Source organism: Toxotes jaculatrix, chromosome 3 (genome assembly GCF_017976425.1).
Source record: "Toxotes jaculatrix isolate fToxJac2 chromosome 3, fToxJac2.pri, whole genome shotgun sequence".
Taxonomy (NCBI): domain Eukaryota; kingdom Metazoa; phylum Chordata; class Actinopteri; family Toxotidae; genus Toxotes; species Toxotes jaculatrix.
The window spans coordinates 11,762,760-11,779,932 of NC_054396.1; the positions used below are offsets into that span (position 1 = coordinate 11,762,760).

At 41.0% G+C, this 17,173-nt stretch overlaps 3 protein-coding genes across 3 annotated transcripts; 2 read left to right on the forward strand and 1 right to left on the reverse strand.

The window, feature by feature from the left end:
• Positions 1-1,077: 1,077 nt before the first annotated feature.
• On the forward strand, positions 1,078-4,604 carry LOC121179387 (anionic trypsin-1-like). The gene is made up of 5 exons (XM_041034208.1): positions 1,078-1,138; positions 1,265-1,415; positions 1,651-1,792; positions 3,293-3,550; positions 4,455-4,604. Exons 1-5 carry the CDS (start codon positions 1,078-1,080, stop codon positions 4,602-4,604), a joined length of 762 nt encoding a protein of 253 aa, XP_040890142.1.
• A 708-nt stretch (positions 4,605-5,312) lies between these two features.
• cdab (cytidine deaminase b) lies at positions 5,313-8,391 on the forward strand. The gene is made up of 4 exons (XM_041034254.1): positions 5,313-5,562; positions 6,105-6,216; positions 6,725-6,782; positions 7,054-8,391. Exons 1-4 carry the CDS (start codon positions 5,376-5,378, stop codon positions 7,192-7,194), a joined length of 498 nt encoding a protein of 165 aa, XP_040890188.1. The 5' UTR covers positions 5,313-5,375; the 3' UTR covers positions 7,195-8,391.
• A 158-nt stretch (positions 8,392-8,549) lies between these two features.
• LOC121179414 (dnaJ homolog subfamily C member 16-like) lies at positions 8,550-17,104 on the reverse strand. The gene is made up of 15 exons (XM_041034253.1): positions 16,693-17,104; positions 16,490-16,556; positions 16,183-16,328; positions 15,404-15,579; positions 13,979-14,163; positions 13,555-13,659; positions 12,877-13,035; positions 12,488-12,618; positions 12,188-12,365; positions 11,774-11,956; positions 11,555-11,631; positions 11,147-11,227; positions 10,833-10,922; positions 9,662-9,832; positions 8,550-9,539 (listed from the first exon to the last, which is right to left on the reverse strand). The coding sequence occupies exons 1-15, from the start codon at positions 16,878-16,880 to the stop codon at positions 9,053-9,055; spliced, it is 2,424 nt and encodes an 807-aa protein (XP_040890187.1). The 5' UTR covers positions 16,881-17,104; the 3' UTR covers positions 8,550-9,052.
• Positions 17,105-17,173: the final 69 nt, after the last annotated feature.

The following is a 17,173-nucleotide window of genomic DNA, read 5'->3' on the forward strand; positions in this document are numbered from 1 at the left end:
TGAAGACATGAGTGACAACACAGTGGCTCTCTGCTGGATAAGACATATCAACATGAACACAAGGCATGCAGGCTGTAGCACTGATTTAACACTTCTTACCTTAAAAATGAATCTTTTATGTTGAAAGCAGTGGTGCAAAAGATGTAAAGACACATGAGTACATGACATGGTCAGTCACAATTCAATTAATGACAGTTTCTAAAAAAAACTTCCTTGTTTAAGTAAAGAATAAATGCTGTTATGTCTTGCTAGGTCTCATGTTGATATCATATTCAGATATAATACCATCTTTTGTCCTGCCCTCTGTAACATCACTAGATAACATGTCTGGCAAGTATATTCACTTCTCTGGCTTGTTGGGTTTCATCTCTGTTAAGCTTCACTTTGTCTCCACTACTGGACAATGGGCTGAATCTGTGAGAACAAAAGCCTTAGAGAGACGGGCGTAATGAAAGCGAGGGCTGCGGTTTTGTTTTTGTTGGGTTTTTTTCCTGTACTAGGTCAGACTCTCTGCTTTCTGTGTGTGTGAGAGAGAGACACTTAGATATTTGGTGGACAATGGCAGGGAACAATGAGAGTGACAGGCATGGTTACAGTATAAAAGAAGCCTGAGAGCTCTCAAGCTTTACTGTATGTCCCGGCATGAGAGGAGTGTGTGAGTGTGTGCGTGCCAGTGTGTGGATGCTGGACTTGGACTGTTTTCTTACTTGACTCTCGATAAGGTGAGGAAACTTTGTGTAGAATGGATTATTATTATTATTAGTGTTTTTGATCAGCTGCTGGACTGTGGATTAAGCGCTGTCAAGAGGAGAATACAGAGCAGGAATTTCAAAATAAAATAGCACTTGCCACTAAACAAATATGAGCTTAGTCATAGCAGCTTAAGTTTCACCAAACACCAAATTTCTTTAATACTGCATGAAATACGAGAGTTTTCTGGACTTTCTATATTCATTGCACAGACTTGCATAAAGCACACAATGGAATGAATGAATGTGAATGTGAGACAAGCAACGCTCTTTTCTAATTTGATCCAAGTTTTTCTTTCATCCATCTTTTTTTTTTGTAGCCATTAAGATGAACCTGGCTCCTTCCTGTCACTTCTCACTGCTCCTTCTGCTTGTTATAAACCTAACAGGTGAGAAACAGTGGCATCTGAGACTACAGTTATATGCTCTCTTTTAAACAACTGACTTCATATACTAGTAAAAACTAAAAGCTATTTTTGTGTTATTCAACGGAGACATGTTTCCTTGGTTTTTAGGTGTGTATGGGAACAGAATCATCGGGGGTGCAGAGGTCTACCCCTACTCCATCAAGTATCAAGCCTCCCTCCTGTTCATGAACTACCACTTTTGTGGAGGGACCCTCATCCACCCACAGTGGGTGGTGTCTGCTGCCCACTGCTGGAGGCCGTAAGTCACTGCAGTTTCACACCTGTGGTGCTCACACTGAGGGCCACATTTACTGAATTCTCATGGAACTGAGTGTAAACGCTGTGTTAGAAAGAATATTAGACCAGTCTGGAAAAACTTTTATGTGACTTTCCCAGAAGTGATGGACTGTCTGATCAATCAGTCAGTGAAACTGCACCTTAAACCTGAAGCACATTAAAAATCTTGACCTTTGCCTTCTATTGTTTGTTTATAGGAGCCACCTGATCCAAGTGGTCCTGAGTGAGCACAGCATCACCAGCGTGGAGGGCTTTGAGCAGATTTTCAATGTCTCCTTAGTCATCAGGCACTACCAGTACCAACACTGGACGTTTGACAACGACATCATGCTGCTTAAGGTAAGCGGTGGCTGAGGAATATGAGGTAGGGTTGTGTGTTGATGCAGGGTTGAAATCAGTTTCAGATATGGATTAAGGTACTGATTCCAGACACTGATGAGTCAGTGACCTGCAACAAAATTGTGTAGCAGGCTTTAGTGAATTAATATATACGTGTAGCGTTGTAATATTTGGTCTGTTGTGTTCCACATTTGCACTGCTCCTCAAGGGATGTTTCATACAGATGTGCCATGTTATGCTAAACATGGATGCAGTTCATAAAATTTGTGTGTAGGCAAATGATTATTATATTTATATTTTTCATTATATTTATCATTATATTTTTAATAATTAACAAAATTAAACTTCAACGGTTACTCCAACAATTTAGTATTGCATTTCCACATTTGAAATGCATGCTATCTGTTACAAACTTGTAGAACTCTGATCCTTTACTTCAGTAAAAGCATCAATTCAACCAGGTAATAATACTCAAGTAAAAGTATTATATGTAAAATATACTTAAAGTATACTTAAAGATTCAAATTAGTTTATACTGTAAACTGTTGGGCCGTTAAATCTGCAAAAACCTCAATCATATAAAGACATTTTGATCTATAACTGAGTTCTAAAAACCTTATTTTGCCGTGAGAGTCGTGAAAATATTTTAGCCATTAATTTAAATCAATTTATTATAAAATATTCTCGAACACAAGAAAGAATAAGGCAGGCCGCGGTACTTGGTTCATGAAAAAGTTTATTTGATCTAATTCTTTAAAGAGCTAAACTGTACTGAAAACAGCTTGAAGTAGAGGGACACTCAGAGAGAGCAGACCTCTGCCAAGGCCAAGGTCAAACAACATACTAATAATTACCATAATTCTAATTCATTTTTATTGATCTGGATCTGCCCCAAAATTGAATGGGTTCTTTCACGGGTCCATGCCCCTTCCCTCCACCAAGCTCAGTGCGAATCAATTAAGTACTGTTTGTGTAATCCTGCTGACAAATAAACAGATCAACAAACAAACCAACATAAATCCCTGGAGTGAAGTAAATGTATTAAAAAAATGTAAATACTGAGGGAACGTACAAGTACTTCAAGATTGCTCTTCAGTACAGTATTTGAGTAAATGTTCTTAATTTATTTCCACCTCTACTACTGCTTTTTATTGTGAATACAAGAGAGTGTGCACTGTCACAACTAAAACACTAGAAATTATTCTTCCTACCTACTGAATTAGAGTCCTATTTGAGACACAGTTACATTCAACAGCTTTATTGAGTACTATGCTTCACATTCAGTTCTTATGTATCCTTTCTGCCTCCATCAGAGTTTTTTTAATGAGTCATCAACCAGTTGCACCACCAGCAGAGCAGGTCATTTTGAGGAGGAAAAAAAACTTTACTCACTCTGTGGAAACTTCTTTTGTAATGTGAATAGAAAATGTACAATGCTACCTCCAGAATTAGCATACTGTGTTGACTGACTGAATGAGTGTTCTGTTCTCTGTGGGTCAGTTGGACCGGCCAGCTGTCATCAATGCCAGGGTTGAGCCGGCCACTCTGCCAGATCCGGATTCACCCCCGTTGGCTGACCTTACCCGGTGCACAGTGAGTGGCTGGGGTGTGACCTGGCTCAACAGCTACAGCCTGTCACCTGTACTGAGGTCTGTGGATGTGGATATCTTTGCTAACTGCTGGTACTACTACTACTTCAGGATCACAGACAATATGATCTGTGCTGGCTCAATCTTTGGTGGGAAAGATTCCTGTCAGGTGAGCCACAAAGTTGTGTTTGTGCGTGTGTGTGTGTGAGAGAGAGAGATTATAATATGATGTAATTAAGCAATGCTGAAAATTACGAAATAGCCTAATGTAACATTATTGGTCACTATGTTAATGTTAACACTGAAGGTAATTTTTATCATGTACTGTTATGATGAGATATCACATTGGGGAGGAAGTTGCCACAGTATTATTCTTATTTGTTTAGAGACCACCAGCTCCACCAGCAAAATTCAAAACACAGGACTCAAACTTGTTATTAATCTTAAACTGATTGACAGCAAAAACATTGCATTTCAGTTATTCTTTTTTTTTTTTTTTTGAAAGCTGCATTTGGGGGCAGTGGAACAAGCTGTGATCACAGTACTGACATATTATCACCTTACAAAGTTGGCAAACGTTGGAAAACTGTAGAAACGTGATATTTTTGGAGTCATGTTTCTGGCCACCTGACAAATTTAAATGAAATCTGGGCCCTTTAGCTGTCAAATGCTCCACTATGATCACCAGCTCCTCGCTAATTTTGTTTGTGAGCTGTTTTGTGCTTTACAGTAGGATTTTTTTGCTGAAAACAGCTGCCTGCTGTTGTTAGAAACACGGTTGATAAGAGCAAAGAAAACCAAAACAATGATCCAAAAGAAATAAAATGCTCAGTATGCCTGTGGGAAACTGCAGTCAGGGGACAATTCTCTCTTGCTTCTTCCCTTGATCCACTGCAAATATGAAAATATTGGTTAACGCAGCTTTGGGGATGTTTTTCACCAACTATTTAGCAAGAAAATAAGCACGTTTTCAGTTATGATCACACAAAATTCTGATTTTCCGTCTGTCAAGTTTTTGTTTTACATTAAAATGTGTCAGAAACTTTTCAACCGTTTACGTTTGTTTTCCTCAGGGTGACTCAGGAGGACCTCTTGTCTGTAATGGTAAATTTGAGGGTGTTGTATCTTGGGGCATTGGCTGCGCCTATGCTTACTACCCTGGCGTCTACACCAAGGTCAGAAACTACCTCGGATGGATCAACTGGGTCACCCAGAACAGCTGATGAGACTCTACTGTGAGGAAGATTTGAATGGATCCTCATGACCCCAAAGGCATTAATGAATATTTTTTTTGTTGTCTTTTATACACTACTTTTATATAAGCATGAATATATTTACTAAAATGAAATTAACTGTAACATACATGGCATTAGTGTGAACTTGTTAAAGCACACACAGATAAAAAATACACATTTTTTCCCACTTAGAGAAAATCACCTGAGAGAGACGATTCAGGTTATTATAAAAAAATATATATACGTATAATTCACATTTTCTACATATATAAAACTAAATGCACTTTGTATTTTATAGTTATTCTGTTGTGTTTTTAGTGTTTCCCTGAAGTGATTTTGGACCACAGTCATTTCAGGGATCATTCTGGTCTTTAAAGCCTCTATATCACCACTGACTTAGAGCTCAAAGAGAAACTGGACTGAACAATAAAGATTCATATTTTCACAAACTGTCTCCTGTGTTCTTGGTCAACTATCACACCCACATATCTGAATAAATCAATCAGAAAAATCTGAGACAGCAATGCAGCTTTCCCAGACCTCACCTTTGTTATTACAACAGCTCAAAAATGTACATGAGTAATGGCAGCAACACAACCACCTCCCATTGCCTCGTGACAGCATGTTGACATCCCAGCCAGTGATTGGCTGTGACTGCACCCTCTCCCCCTTCCCTCTGTCCCATTCACATTTAAAGCTGAGCAACAATGCACTCATCCACTGACTCAAAAAACAGCCATACAAACCCCAAGAGCGAGAATGGACAAAGTGAAGATCAGCAAGGAAATGATGCCCACGAAGGATCAGGGCTCCAGGCACCTGTCCCAAGAAACAGTCAATAAGCTGATCCTTCAGTCTCAGGAGGCAAAGAAGCAAGCCTACAGTCCTTACAGCAAATTCAGAGTGGGTGCTGCTATCCTCACCTTTGACAACAGAGTGTTTACAGGTAAAGTACACGTGAGCCCTCTGGATTGTTTGATCTGGTATAAGCTTTGTAATTTAGGTTTAGGATGAAAAGGAATCGAACACGTACATTTTATTAGATAGTCATTAAAAGTCATTAATACTGAATTGTTCAAATTCTTAGTAAATGTTTTACTAAAATGTATAAATCAGGTTCTTTCTTTGCTGTTCTCAGAACTACAGTATTATGCAACTTGTGTTTGATTGATGTCTGTTCTTGCTGCCCTGATGTTGTTTGAGATCATCTGACATGAGGGAGAAGTGGCAGACCCCCCCCCCCCAAATTTAAAGTACATGGAATCGATCATTTACTTGATAGGAGTTTCATTTTGCTACACAATGTTAATGATTACCAGTGCGTCAGTGCCATTGAGTAACTGTTTGACTAGTACAGAAGAAGTAAATAGACAGCCCCTTTGAAGGTGAAAGACCCCTCTTTTTTTTTTTGCAACTCCAGGTCTTAACTATTTTTCCTAATGTGACAGCCTTAAAAACAGCTGATGACTGCATTTGTGTTCCCGCTAGGCTGCAATGTGGAGAACGCGTGCTACAACCTGGGTCTGTGTGCTGAAAGGAACGCTATCTCAAAGGCAGTGTCGGAAGGCTACAGAACTTTCAAGGCTATTGCAATTGCCAGGTAACATCCACGTCTGCGTGACACAGACTGTTTCCTGGAACATTCTCTGCATTTCCTGTGAGACCAGCATACTTCTTCCTTTTGCATGATCATCGTTTCGATTCGGCCAAACAATGACTCACTCACTTTACTGTAGTAACCCTGCCAGTCTGAGTCATTTACGTCTCAGAAGCCTGTCTTGCATAATGTGAAAAACCAGTTGGCCAACTGGTGAAGCAACAGCGTGACGGATGAGTCTTTGTCAAGCAGCAGGCAAACGTGCTACATCTCAGGGAGCACAAGGAAATAAACAGCACAGGTGAACTAATCATTAAGAGGCAGCGGGGAATGTTTGAAAGAACTAGGAAACCTACAATGTGACGAGATTAATTATTAAATCAACACCGTCCTGCACAACATCAGACGCTACAGCAAATTAATACAGTTCAAATGCTGCTTGTTCGCCTGTTTGAAAATACTTTTTTTGTTTGTTTCTCAACTCCATTTTTTTCTATCAAATACTTTGCAGTGACCTGAATGACCAGTTCATCTCCCCATGTGGTGGCTGCAGGCAGTTCATGAGAGAGGTATTATCCCTGCTCGTCTTGGTTCAGTGCATTTTTCTAAGGAGCTTTTAGTTTCCAGTCAGCGATGTTGCACAGTATCAAGCTCTCCTTTCAGGACAGCGTAAATGTCTTTCTCTTTAGAGTTTTTGTTTCAGAGAGACGCGCAATGTCTACACTGCTTTGTAGTAGCAAGGGTAACACATAAGAGGTGCAGTGTTTTTGGACATCCCGTCTCGAGCTTTGTGCGTGGATTTAGCTACAAGCAATTCTTTCTTCTTTCCTTACTTTATAGTTTGGATCAAATTGGGATGTGTACCTGTCAAAGCCTGACGGCTCGTGCCTGAAGATGACTGTGGACGAGCTGCTGCCAGCCTCCTTCGGCCCTGAGGACCTGTCCATGAAGAAAGTATTTGACATTCCTAATGAGTACTGAACCTGTTTTAGTACAAAAAAAAAAAAAAAAGAAAAAAAAGCACACGTTGGTTCTTTGAACCACGACATGTACTGTGTTTCACGGACATTATATTTATGGTTAATATTTGTTCTTGTAATATCTGTTAATTGTAAACACATATGTCATATTTAAATTTACTCTACGTATACTGTAGTTAGACAATTGACTGGGCCTTAATTAGTCATTAATTTACCTACATTGACATACTGAGAGCTGTGTTGTTGTAGATAAAAAATATTTATTAGTTTAAAGAAGCATGAAGGAAAATATAAAAGCAGGTCAAACTCATTCACACATTTTAATAAATAAACTGTTTTAAAAGTTAATTTTAATAAGTTACACTTCATCTCTTACAGCTGGATATGGACATAAATGAAATTTAAAAAATATGATTTTGGGTTACAGTGTACTGCAAGTATTAGTTACAGTTACAGAGTAAAGGGAGGACACAGAGGAGGTGAAACATTTAAATTGCCAGTGCAAAGTCACTAAACATTTATTGGTGATTTTTAGGTCTATTTATTCCATGCATGAACATTTACAGTGGTTTGAGGACACAGACTTAAAAAGGGCAGGAATAATACAGTAGAATTTATCATTTCTCCCTGATTCAGACAACTGACAGGAACTTCAAAAAAATATGCGAAATCAGTCGCAAATTAACGGCAACTGTAAAGACAACAACGCTGATTTCATCATTCTGGGTACCGCTCAACAGAAACGACATTTAACATCATGAGAATTCAAACTTGGCTTTTTAGCATATTTAATGTTAAATCTCTAAACAAAACAGCAGCAAAACATGGCAACGTGGTCTAAGCAGAAACACATCAGGATGCATCCTGTTCAATCATCGGTCCTCCTTTAAAAAATATACTGAAATGTGAACAGTGTTACATGAATAAGTTGATTATTGCTGTTTACTATGCTGTAAAATGGTATTAGTTTTTATACCTGGGATCAAAAGTGTTGCGTCAGATCTAAAATAGCAAACAGGTCAGTTAAAAATAATAAAAGTTCACAAAAACAGTTTACTAATCTATAAATTCAGCGCAACAGGCTCAGTTTGCAAGCCCTTATTCTTATTAACCTACTTCAAAAAAAAAAGAAGCCCATGTGGAGATCTGATCACATGCAGAAATCTCCATCAGAAGGACGTAATGCCAAAGGTCAAACTCGTGACAGAGGGCCGTCAATAGAGATGTGTTCAGGCTTGAAGCACATTTTAGAGGCTCTAAGTGGTTCAAAGTACTTAAGCAAAAAAAAATTGCACTTATCCCCTGGTGTGAGTTCAACTTCTAAATGTATAGAGACAAAACTAAAGGAGAGGAAAATACCACAAAGACCTTTAGCTAAGTAACAACATACACCATCTGTGTGTGTGTGTGGAGCTTGACTGTGTATGTCTGTGCAACAACTCTGACTCATTTCAGATGTTTTCAGGACCACAACAGAGAAAATTCCATGTGTTTATGTTGTTGTTTTTTTCATATAGATTTTCTCCTTTTTTGACATGAAGTGGTGTCACACAGCTCAGACTTTGCCTCTGCTTCAATATGCGTTTGCCTCGTGCCTTAAAGATGCACACAGGTGCAGATTTGTTGTTGCACACTAATCTAAGCCACTGTTTCCAACAGCATTGTAACTATAACAGATGAAATAAGACATTCTGTAAACCGGTTGCAACTGTTCAGTGTAGCAACTTAACTCTGCAAAAGAGAACTTAAATAATAATTTGAAAACTGCGACACCCTGCAGCTTTCTTGCTAAAGAACTTAATCAGGAGGCAAGACCATAAAGTGAATCTGCTACCATTCGTACCAACCTTATTTTTACCTCAGCTGTCTGTGTGGGAAGCAGTTTCATCAAGAGAGGGCCATCCAGGGACATGTAATCTGGGCAGGGTGCCCTCCATTAGCCTTTCCATCCATAGTCCCAGTCTGTCAAGCTTATGGTGGACTTCTATGCTGGTGGCCCTACTGGAGCCTCTCTTGGGGACGGCCCCGTCCTCCCTAGAATGGGAGCGGGATCGAGAGTGGGAACTGGACCTGGACCTGGACCGGGACTTTCTCCTGCTGTCAGAAGAGAATGAGGTCTCAGATGAGGAGTCGTGGGGATCCTCCCCTGTGAAGACGGGCCTAAAGAGGCAAAAGTACTTCTTGTAGCCGTTGAGGGCCAGGACGTATCCGGCGTAGTCCGTAGGCTCCTCATCTTCATCTGAACGGCCCTTGCTCTCTGCAGCGTCAGAGGCAGAGAGAAGGAGTGACGGCATCCAGTTGGAGTGCTTGTCCGCGTTGAGGAATGAGAAGTGGAGGGTCTGAGTCCTTGAGTGGCAGAGTGGTTTGGGTTTAACAGGTGGAACAAGAAATGAAAAAAAAAAACATTACAATAACAAAAAGTAACTAAAGGAACTAAAACCTCAACAATAGTGAATGCTGAGACTTACCCAGAGAAAGAAAAAACCTCTTTGGCAAATTTCCGGAGCAAGGCATTCTTGGAGGCGTTAGTGAGCACCAGTACAACATTGATTTGGCCAGGCCTCAGCTTGACCAAGTTACTAGTGTACGTGATGTCTGTCAGCTCTGTCACTTCCACAAAGTCCTTCTTAGGAGGGCGGCTGAAAGGACCAATGACAAAAAATAGAGAGATGTTAAGTTAACAGGGAGGGGAAGAAAAGTGGGATTATGGATTTTGTCCCCTTTTTTTTAGAGTTGTTCTTAGGTTGAAGCCCTTCAAAGACTCTGTCAATGTACATGCAGCATTTGAGTATTGTGCTTAGACAGGCTAGATGAGAAAAAAGGAGAAACTGCAGGAGTTTAAGCTTAAGATATGGTGTTGCAAGTTCCTCCTCTTGATGGGTTTGGAACCATCGTGCCTCTTCAGCAGCTATCACACGTTAGCCTGTAAGCTTCACTTGGCTGGGGCAGCAAAGAACAAGTTAGCCTTCACCTGCAGCAGGATTCCAACTATGGGCTCTTGTCAACCACAACCCTCTCAAACTAGTTTGCTATGGTAATCTCCCCAGTGGACTATTTTAGCTATTTGGGTTGCAAAGCCATCTTCTGTAAGAAAGAGTGCACTGACATTGCTGGGGAACAGACTTCAGTGGGGAATAAGGCTGCATGCCCTCGGAGTATGCACATAGCTGCCAAATTTAAGCTTAATCGCCCCACTCATTCTGTAAAATCCTAGCTACATGGCCATGAACAACAATATGTAAAAGGGACAGTGATTTTATTGATTTGTTGGCTCCAAATTGACCCTGGAAGAGGGTCCAGGTGAAAGAGTGAAATTCTGGTAGTGTGTGCCATGTAGTGTGTGGCACATGGGGAGTAAAACGCTAAGTCCGGCAGAGCAGCAGCTGGACCGAGCATCAGCTAGTTGTAGATTAACGAGGACAGTTTACTACTAAACAGTTTCTGTTAAAATTTCACGTTTCTTTATGACAGGTGGATACACAGTTTTCAAATACTAAGTCAATTTCAAAAGCATCTCTCAGAGTCTATGAGCGCAGTATGTGGTTGATGTGAAACAGGCATTTGGTTGTGGATCTGCTGTGAGCTTTGCTCAAAAGGATTCTGTGTCCATCTTGTGTTTGCTTAATGTCACTACATTACCTTGAGGTACTTGCTCTACTTGATGCATTGTCCTCAGCTTGTGGTTGCTCCCTTGGCATTGGTTTCCGGGGTTTGTTCTCACCTGGCTCACTGCAAATAGACCACAGAAAGGAAGTCATCAATATGCAGACCAAAACCTCTGACTGCTGCCCCTGAACAAAACCCTGAACCCTGAATAAAACCAGGAATAACAATGTAGAATTAAAAGAAAAGATTTCTACAGCAGAGCTAATGAGTATCATTGAGTTTAAGGAATTCTCTATTCAAGCCATTTCAGGTCCTAAAAAAGTCTCAGATGGAAACATGTCTCTCACCTGAAGGCCTGGATGATGACGGTGCCAAAAAGAATGAAGAGAGCTGAGAAGATCAAGGACAGGATGGGCATCATCTCTCGCCTTGAGGAGAGACACATTATGACTAAAACATGTAGGAGAAAATACAAAGCAGCCCATTTCAACCAGTGACAGCCCTCCTTGTCTTCATTTGGTCTGTTTAGCTTCTACATATGGTTACATTTGTGAGGAGGTGCATCACAGATATGATGGGACACAATAAATTCCTACCTACAGAGCCCCCATCAGGTAGTATCACTACATCTCAATGCAGAACTGTGATTCAGCTTCTGATACATTTCAAAAATATCAGCAAAAGTGCAACACGCTGTGTGTCCTTCTCTTTTTAGCACTAAATGCTGCAGACTTCCTGGGTGAGTGTCGTCTTACCAGTTTGAGTAGAGAAGGTCATCATATACTTGAAGGATGTAATCATAGGCAGCGTTCATCCACTGAACAATAAAAATCTAAAAAGGGATCAAAAATAAAAGAGGAAACAGTGACAGCTATCAAAAATTAACATATCATGTCAGATTTGATTTGTACATGTCTGCAAAGAACCAGTCTGGTGGTCTCACAACTGCAGTGTGTGTGTCTGCTGCGACTTACGGGGGCCATCTCGTTGTTGAGCTCTGGCAGGGTGGCGTCTGAGCTCAGATAGGTGGGGTCCTTCTGAAGGAGCTCCAGCTGCTCTTGGAGGCGGGACTTGTCTTCTTCGCTGCCGTTCCAGCCACCACTCACAGAGCGGTACAGGACTTTACCAGCCTGGCTCCGCCTCTCGAGAATCACCACCTGTCAGCGGTGTTAAAGAGCAACACATCCGTAACCTGACACATATCAAATTCTGAGCATTTAGTATTCATCTGATACAACCTGCATTTTCATGCGTTCATGAGTGCACATTGTCCTCGATGTTTGTAGACGCAAAGAAAATTGCCATTTAAAAAATGAGGTTTGCTTTGCTATACAAATGTAGAGAATGACTGATTGCAAATGTGCTGTGTGTGTGTTTCTGCCACTGACCTGAGGTGAGAGTGAGACCTGATTGTGGAGCAGTGCCTGACAGAGTGGCTGCTGCTGACGCTGGTAGACGTATGCGAAGCGCAGCACCTCTTTTTTGTTAGCTGAGGCAAAGTCCAGGAAAGCCTTATTGCCAGGAAGAAAGGCTTGGTCCTCCCCTGTGATCAGCAGCACACAGTACCTGCAAAACATTCACTTAAATCAATCCTGTTGAATTATATTGTAGAAGTCAAATTTCACTCCCGGTCATTTTAAGTCAGGGATTGAATGCAGGAACATCATCAGACTAATAAAATATCTTACTTCCTCCGTCGGTGGAACTGCTTGACAGGACACAGCTCATCAAAAAGTTGCTGATTGACGAGCCGTGGCACCTGCAGGAACTTGTTGTTGGAGACAAACTCATCCATGATCTGTCGCTTCATCCCTCTGGCCTGTGAGAGAGAAAGATCAAGGGGTCTGAACGATGTAAAGCCAGAAAAAGAGCAGAATGGCTGTGCAACATATTTGCAGAATGACTAAAATTTGCAAAAACAAGCAAATTCATTCATTCAACTAAGCTTCAAGCTTCACCTTGCAAGTTACAAAACCCCAAACTTATATCTAGCCAGAATGTTCAGATGTAGCAGGGGAGAATGTTTTAGTAAGGTTAAACTAAGGGAGCAGGGTTGGGTCTTGGGTGCAGGGTTTACCTGGATAATGTCAACAGGCTTCTCTGTGTCCTCCTTAAACAGCAGCATGGTGGGGGCGTATGTGTTTATGTTGAACTGGCGTAGGAGCCGATTGCAGTGTGTGTCGCCCTGGTCCACATAGCCGAACCGCACATAGTCTCTGAAGGTGAATGCTGTTAACTGGAGAACGAGCGGAACAGATTAGAGGGCCGTAAATAATCACATTAAAAAGGAGAGAACAGGATGTGAACGAGGAGAATTCAAGGCAGTTATAACTGATAAATGTTATTAGTTGAAACTGTGCCCCCCCCCCCCAACGGTCCCGAGCTGACACATTTATTAGCATTAAGTTATGAAAACATATATATTACCAATGCTTTAGATGATAATTTAAAAGGGTATAACAACGGAGGAACAATTAAATCATTAGTGAAAAGAAAAATTATCTCAAGAAGAAACAGCTGCTTAGGCAGATGCCTCTATAGCTGCTGTCGGGGTCTAATTTATTTGCTCTCTTGTGCATTTGAGCAAACAACTCCTCAGCACCAGATCCCCGAAAATTAACCAGCTTGAAGAAGCAGACTGAACAGTTTTACACAATAATATTTCATCTAATTACTGTTCCAGTAGAAGTACAAGTTTGTGTGTTTGTGTGTGTGTGAGAGAGAGAGAGCACATGTGTGTAAATACATTGCTTACTTTGTAGAGCAGGGGAACAACTGGGACTTGGTCAAACAAGAGAACACTGGGTTTATTTTCCACATGCCAGTTGTCCAGGAAAGACAGGTAGTTGTTATCTGTGATCTGGAGAAACAATGGAAATGAGTTCAAAAATGTGTCCCTGCTAAATTAACAGTCTACTGTAGTTTCACTGAAAACCAGTATTATTTAAACCAGTATTGCTTACCACCACAACCCCCTTTGTGAACTTGATAAGTTGTACTTACAAATACATGTGAACTTAATCAGGCCCATGTTTTCAATTATAAAAGACTGAGAAACAAATTTCCTATTATTCATCTATGTAAAAAAAAAATCATATGCTCTATTAGCAATTACTGACTGGGTCGACAAATTCCACAGAAAGTAGCAGTAGCGGCATATTCATCTTAGTTGCAGTTACCTTTTCTACCAGTTTGTTGGGCAGCAGGTCTTCAATGAACTGTCGCAGGTGTTCCCGTACTACAGCTTGATGGAAGAAGGTCACCCTGCCATTCACCAGCCCGATGATGGAGGGAGCACGGTGAGCTCCCAGCTGGCTGGCCAGGCGACGCTCATAACCCAGGTCCACAATGCCGATGCCCACACCTGGTGTAAAAGCAAAAACAGACTGTGGTTGAACCTCATATAGTAGAGCAAAACACAAACTCTCTGTTAATGAAGGAAAAATAAGATAAGATAAATCTTTATTGTCATTGCACAATCATACTTTGTACAAATAACACTTTTAAAAAAATTATATTATATCAGCAATTTTTTTGTACAATAAAACCAGCCCATGCAAAGACACAGAGCTGCCTTCCTACTGACACTCGCTGATATTGAATTGCTGACGTAACTGTGGGAACTGAGGGAATTCTCTTTCAGCAAACAACCACTGTGCAGCTCAAAGAGACTCTAAGAAGAACCAAGTTTTTGAAATTAGTGAAGGGACTGCCTAATAATCACAGTTCATTAAAGATGCAAGCATCTGTTTTTAATGTCTCACTTTAAGGGGGTGGTTTTAGTAGGCAACGCTGCATCTGAGAAAGGCAAGATATTACACTTAAGGCTGTACAATGTTTTTATTTGAACAGTGGGTCCAATTACAACAGTATACCTAACGTGAAGGTGACGTTCAGAGTGATGAACCCACAGAGAATTACAGTATCACCCTAATCTGTGGTTCCCTTTCGGTTTAGCTTTTTAGCATCTTTTAGCTTACTGTTCTGGTTTTATGGCCCACGACTTTATTGTTTTGGTTCATTTTCAGCAACCACTTTTTCAGCCACTGCAGGCCACTGCTGTCAGCATAAAAGCTCTAAACGTGGCTACACCCAGTTAAAATCTTGCAACATACATGTTTATCCATACTGAATGCAGATTCCACGGTTTGTAACTGCTGTCTTTAGCACAGGAAATTGAAACAGGTTACATTAACATGCAAGATATAGTGTATTTCCAGGACAGGCTACTGTATAACACTTACAGACTAAGCATCAGACTTAGTCTACAGGGCAGTGGGAACGCTGCACTTCTAATTGGCAGAATTAACACGGCAACTTTTAAACTCATCTCCAGTGCCAGACAATTGTAACATAGAGTTGAATTTCTCCCTCGGCTTTACACTCTGTACCAGGAAACCAAGAAGAACAAATAAACCCTAATGAATAATTTAAGAAATGGCCAGCTCTCTGTAAAGCATCATAACACACAAATTACATTTGTCCTAATGGTCTGCAACTGAGCGAACATCAGCCTTATGTTACAATGCTTTTAGGAAAACCAAACCCAATCCTGAGGGCGTGCTGGGGGCAGGCTGATGGGAGTCTAGTGACAGCAGACTTACCCAATGGCTCCAGTTCCTGCACCGTCTCCTTCCACACAGGCTCAATGTGGATGCAAGCAAAGCACCACTCAGAGGTCACTTTGATTAGGTAGGGCCTCTTTTGGCTATCTGGAAGGACTTCACTGTTAAACTGCGCATGGTGAAGCAGGTACTTGCTGTCTGCAAAGTCCCTGGACCTGGAGGAGGGTTGGAAGCAAGACAGTCAGGTCTTTTTTCAGACTTAGCCTTCAGGGTGCCATCAATTTTCCACTGATTTACTAACTTGACAGTTAACTTAATGGGTCTGCACAACAGGACTTGATCATACAAGTTTGCAAAACATGACCAAAACCTAGGAACAGGACAATAACTACTGGCTTCCGGATTAGAACAGCTCTGGTTATTTATTATTACCGTAATAAATAACCAGAGACAAACGGGAAGAGGGAAGAGCCCAACCAACACCACTCGCTATACTGGCTACAGCTGCTTGGTGGAAGATAAATATTTATGAACTCATTTATTGGAATGTGGAGAAAGAAATGTTTTGTCAGAGGAGGCAGAAGAAGAGACATGTTCCCATATCAAACAAGATTTGATCCAAATGCTGGTACTCTGATTGTGAAAAAAAATAAAGGTACTGACAGTATCCTAAGAAAACCTTTGACATTAAACACTGGACACATTTAAACTAGAGAATCTGAATAAAATATTTCTATCAGTGTTTTCTGATTCCCAGAGTTGCCTACTTTGACAAGTAAATAAGTGATAGGCAACATAAAAACCGAACACTGGAGTACCTGGGGAAATGGAAAAAAGACTCATCAAAGTAGAAGCTGTTGTGGAAGCTTCGGAAACCGTGATGTTGTGACTGGCCAAAGGGCTGGTTTTCATCCATCTGCCCATAACGGTCAAAGTTGGACCTTCGCTCTTCATTAGACAAAATCTGCGTGCATGAGAGGTGTTATTATAAATGGGAGAAAACCCCTAATACAGAAAGTGAAACAGACTGAGTGATGTGGAAAACATAAGGCCTGACAGAGGTGTCATCTGTAGCTTATATGAAATATTGCACAGGACAGGTTGTCGTGAAGAATTTTCACCCACCTCATACGACTTAGAAATCTTTATGAACATGTCCTCAGCATTTGGGTCCTTATTCTTGTCTGGATGCCTACAAAAAAAAAGGCCAGACATGACACCATAAATTACTGACAGGTTTATACAGCGTTAGAAGAAGGGTTCACTGAATACACTGTATAGGGCTGATCTACTACAGCCACAGTGTGATGGTGGTGTCAGCCGCTCACCATTCTCTGGCCAGGTTCTTGTACGCCCTTTTGATTTCTGCTTGACTGGCACTCCTGCTGACACCCAGGATTTTGTAAGGGTCATAATCAGAGGCCGCTTTCACCGACTGTACACTCAAAATTAGCAGAAAGATGGCGAGTAAGACCGGATATGTCCCGGGATTTCGGCTGGTTCCCCTGACCGTCATCGCTTGTCACTGTCCTCGTCCAACGCTAACGTCAGTTGACTAGCTACCGAGCTGTGAACCCAGTGAAGTAATGTTTCAAAGCTACTCTGCAACGGACAAATATATCAAGCTAAGCGCTTACATGGTCGGGTCTGCTGACCTCCTGGACGTTAAGTTTATGTACAGACGACATACTAATACCTTGCTACCATGAGGATTTTTTTTCCTAGCTAAAGATGGACATTTGCAAATCGTCAGTGTCATTCCCGTAATGAAAATTTTAGCTTCTGGTTACAAATTTCAAAATAAAATCC

Bases quoted from the DNA above. Each gene is read 5' to 3' on its own strand.
- LOC121179387 (XM_041034208.1), top strand. From the start codon at position 1,078: ATGAACCTGGCTCCTTCCTGTCACTTCTCACTGCTCCTTCTGCTTGTT. The intron at 1,139-1,264 runs GTGAGAAACAGT...CTTGGTTTTTAG, and splicing joins GCTTGTTATAAACCTAACAG to GTGTGTATGGGAACAGAATC. The intron at 1,793-3,292 runs GTAAGCGGTGGC...TCTGTGGGTCAG, and splicing joins ACGACATCATGCTGCTTAAG to TTGGACCGGCCAGCTGTCAT.
- cdab (XM_041034254.1), top strand. From the start codon at position 5,376: ATGGACAAAGTGAAGATCAGCAAGGAAATGATGCCCACGAAGGATCAG. The intron at 5,563-6,104 runs GTAAAGTACACG...TGTTCCCGCTAG, and splicing joins TGACAACAGAGTGTTTACAG to GCTGCAATGTGGAGAACGCG. The intron at 6,217-6,724 runs GTAACATCCACG...AATACTTTGCAG, and splicing joins AAGGCTATTGCAATTGCCAG to TGACCTGAATGACCAGTTCA.
- LOC121179414 (XM_041034253.1), bottom strand. From the start codon at position 16,880: ATGACGGTCAGGGGAACCAGCCGAAATCCCGGGACATATCCGGTCTTA. The intron at 14,164-15,403 runs GTAAGTCTGCTG...CTTTTACACCAG, and splicing joins GCAGGAACTGGAGCCATTGG to GTGTGGGCATCGGCATTGTG. The intron at 13,660-13,978 runs GTAACTGCAACT...TTGTTTCTCCAG, and splicing joins CCAACAAACTGGTAGAAAAG to ATCACAGATAACAACTACCT.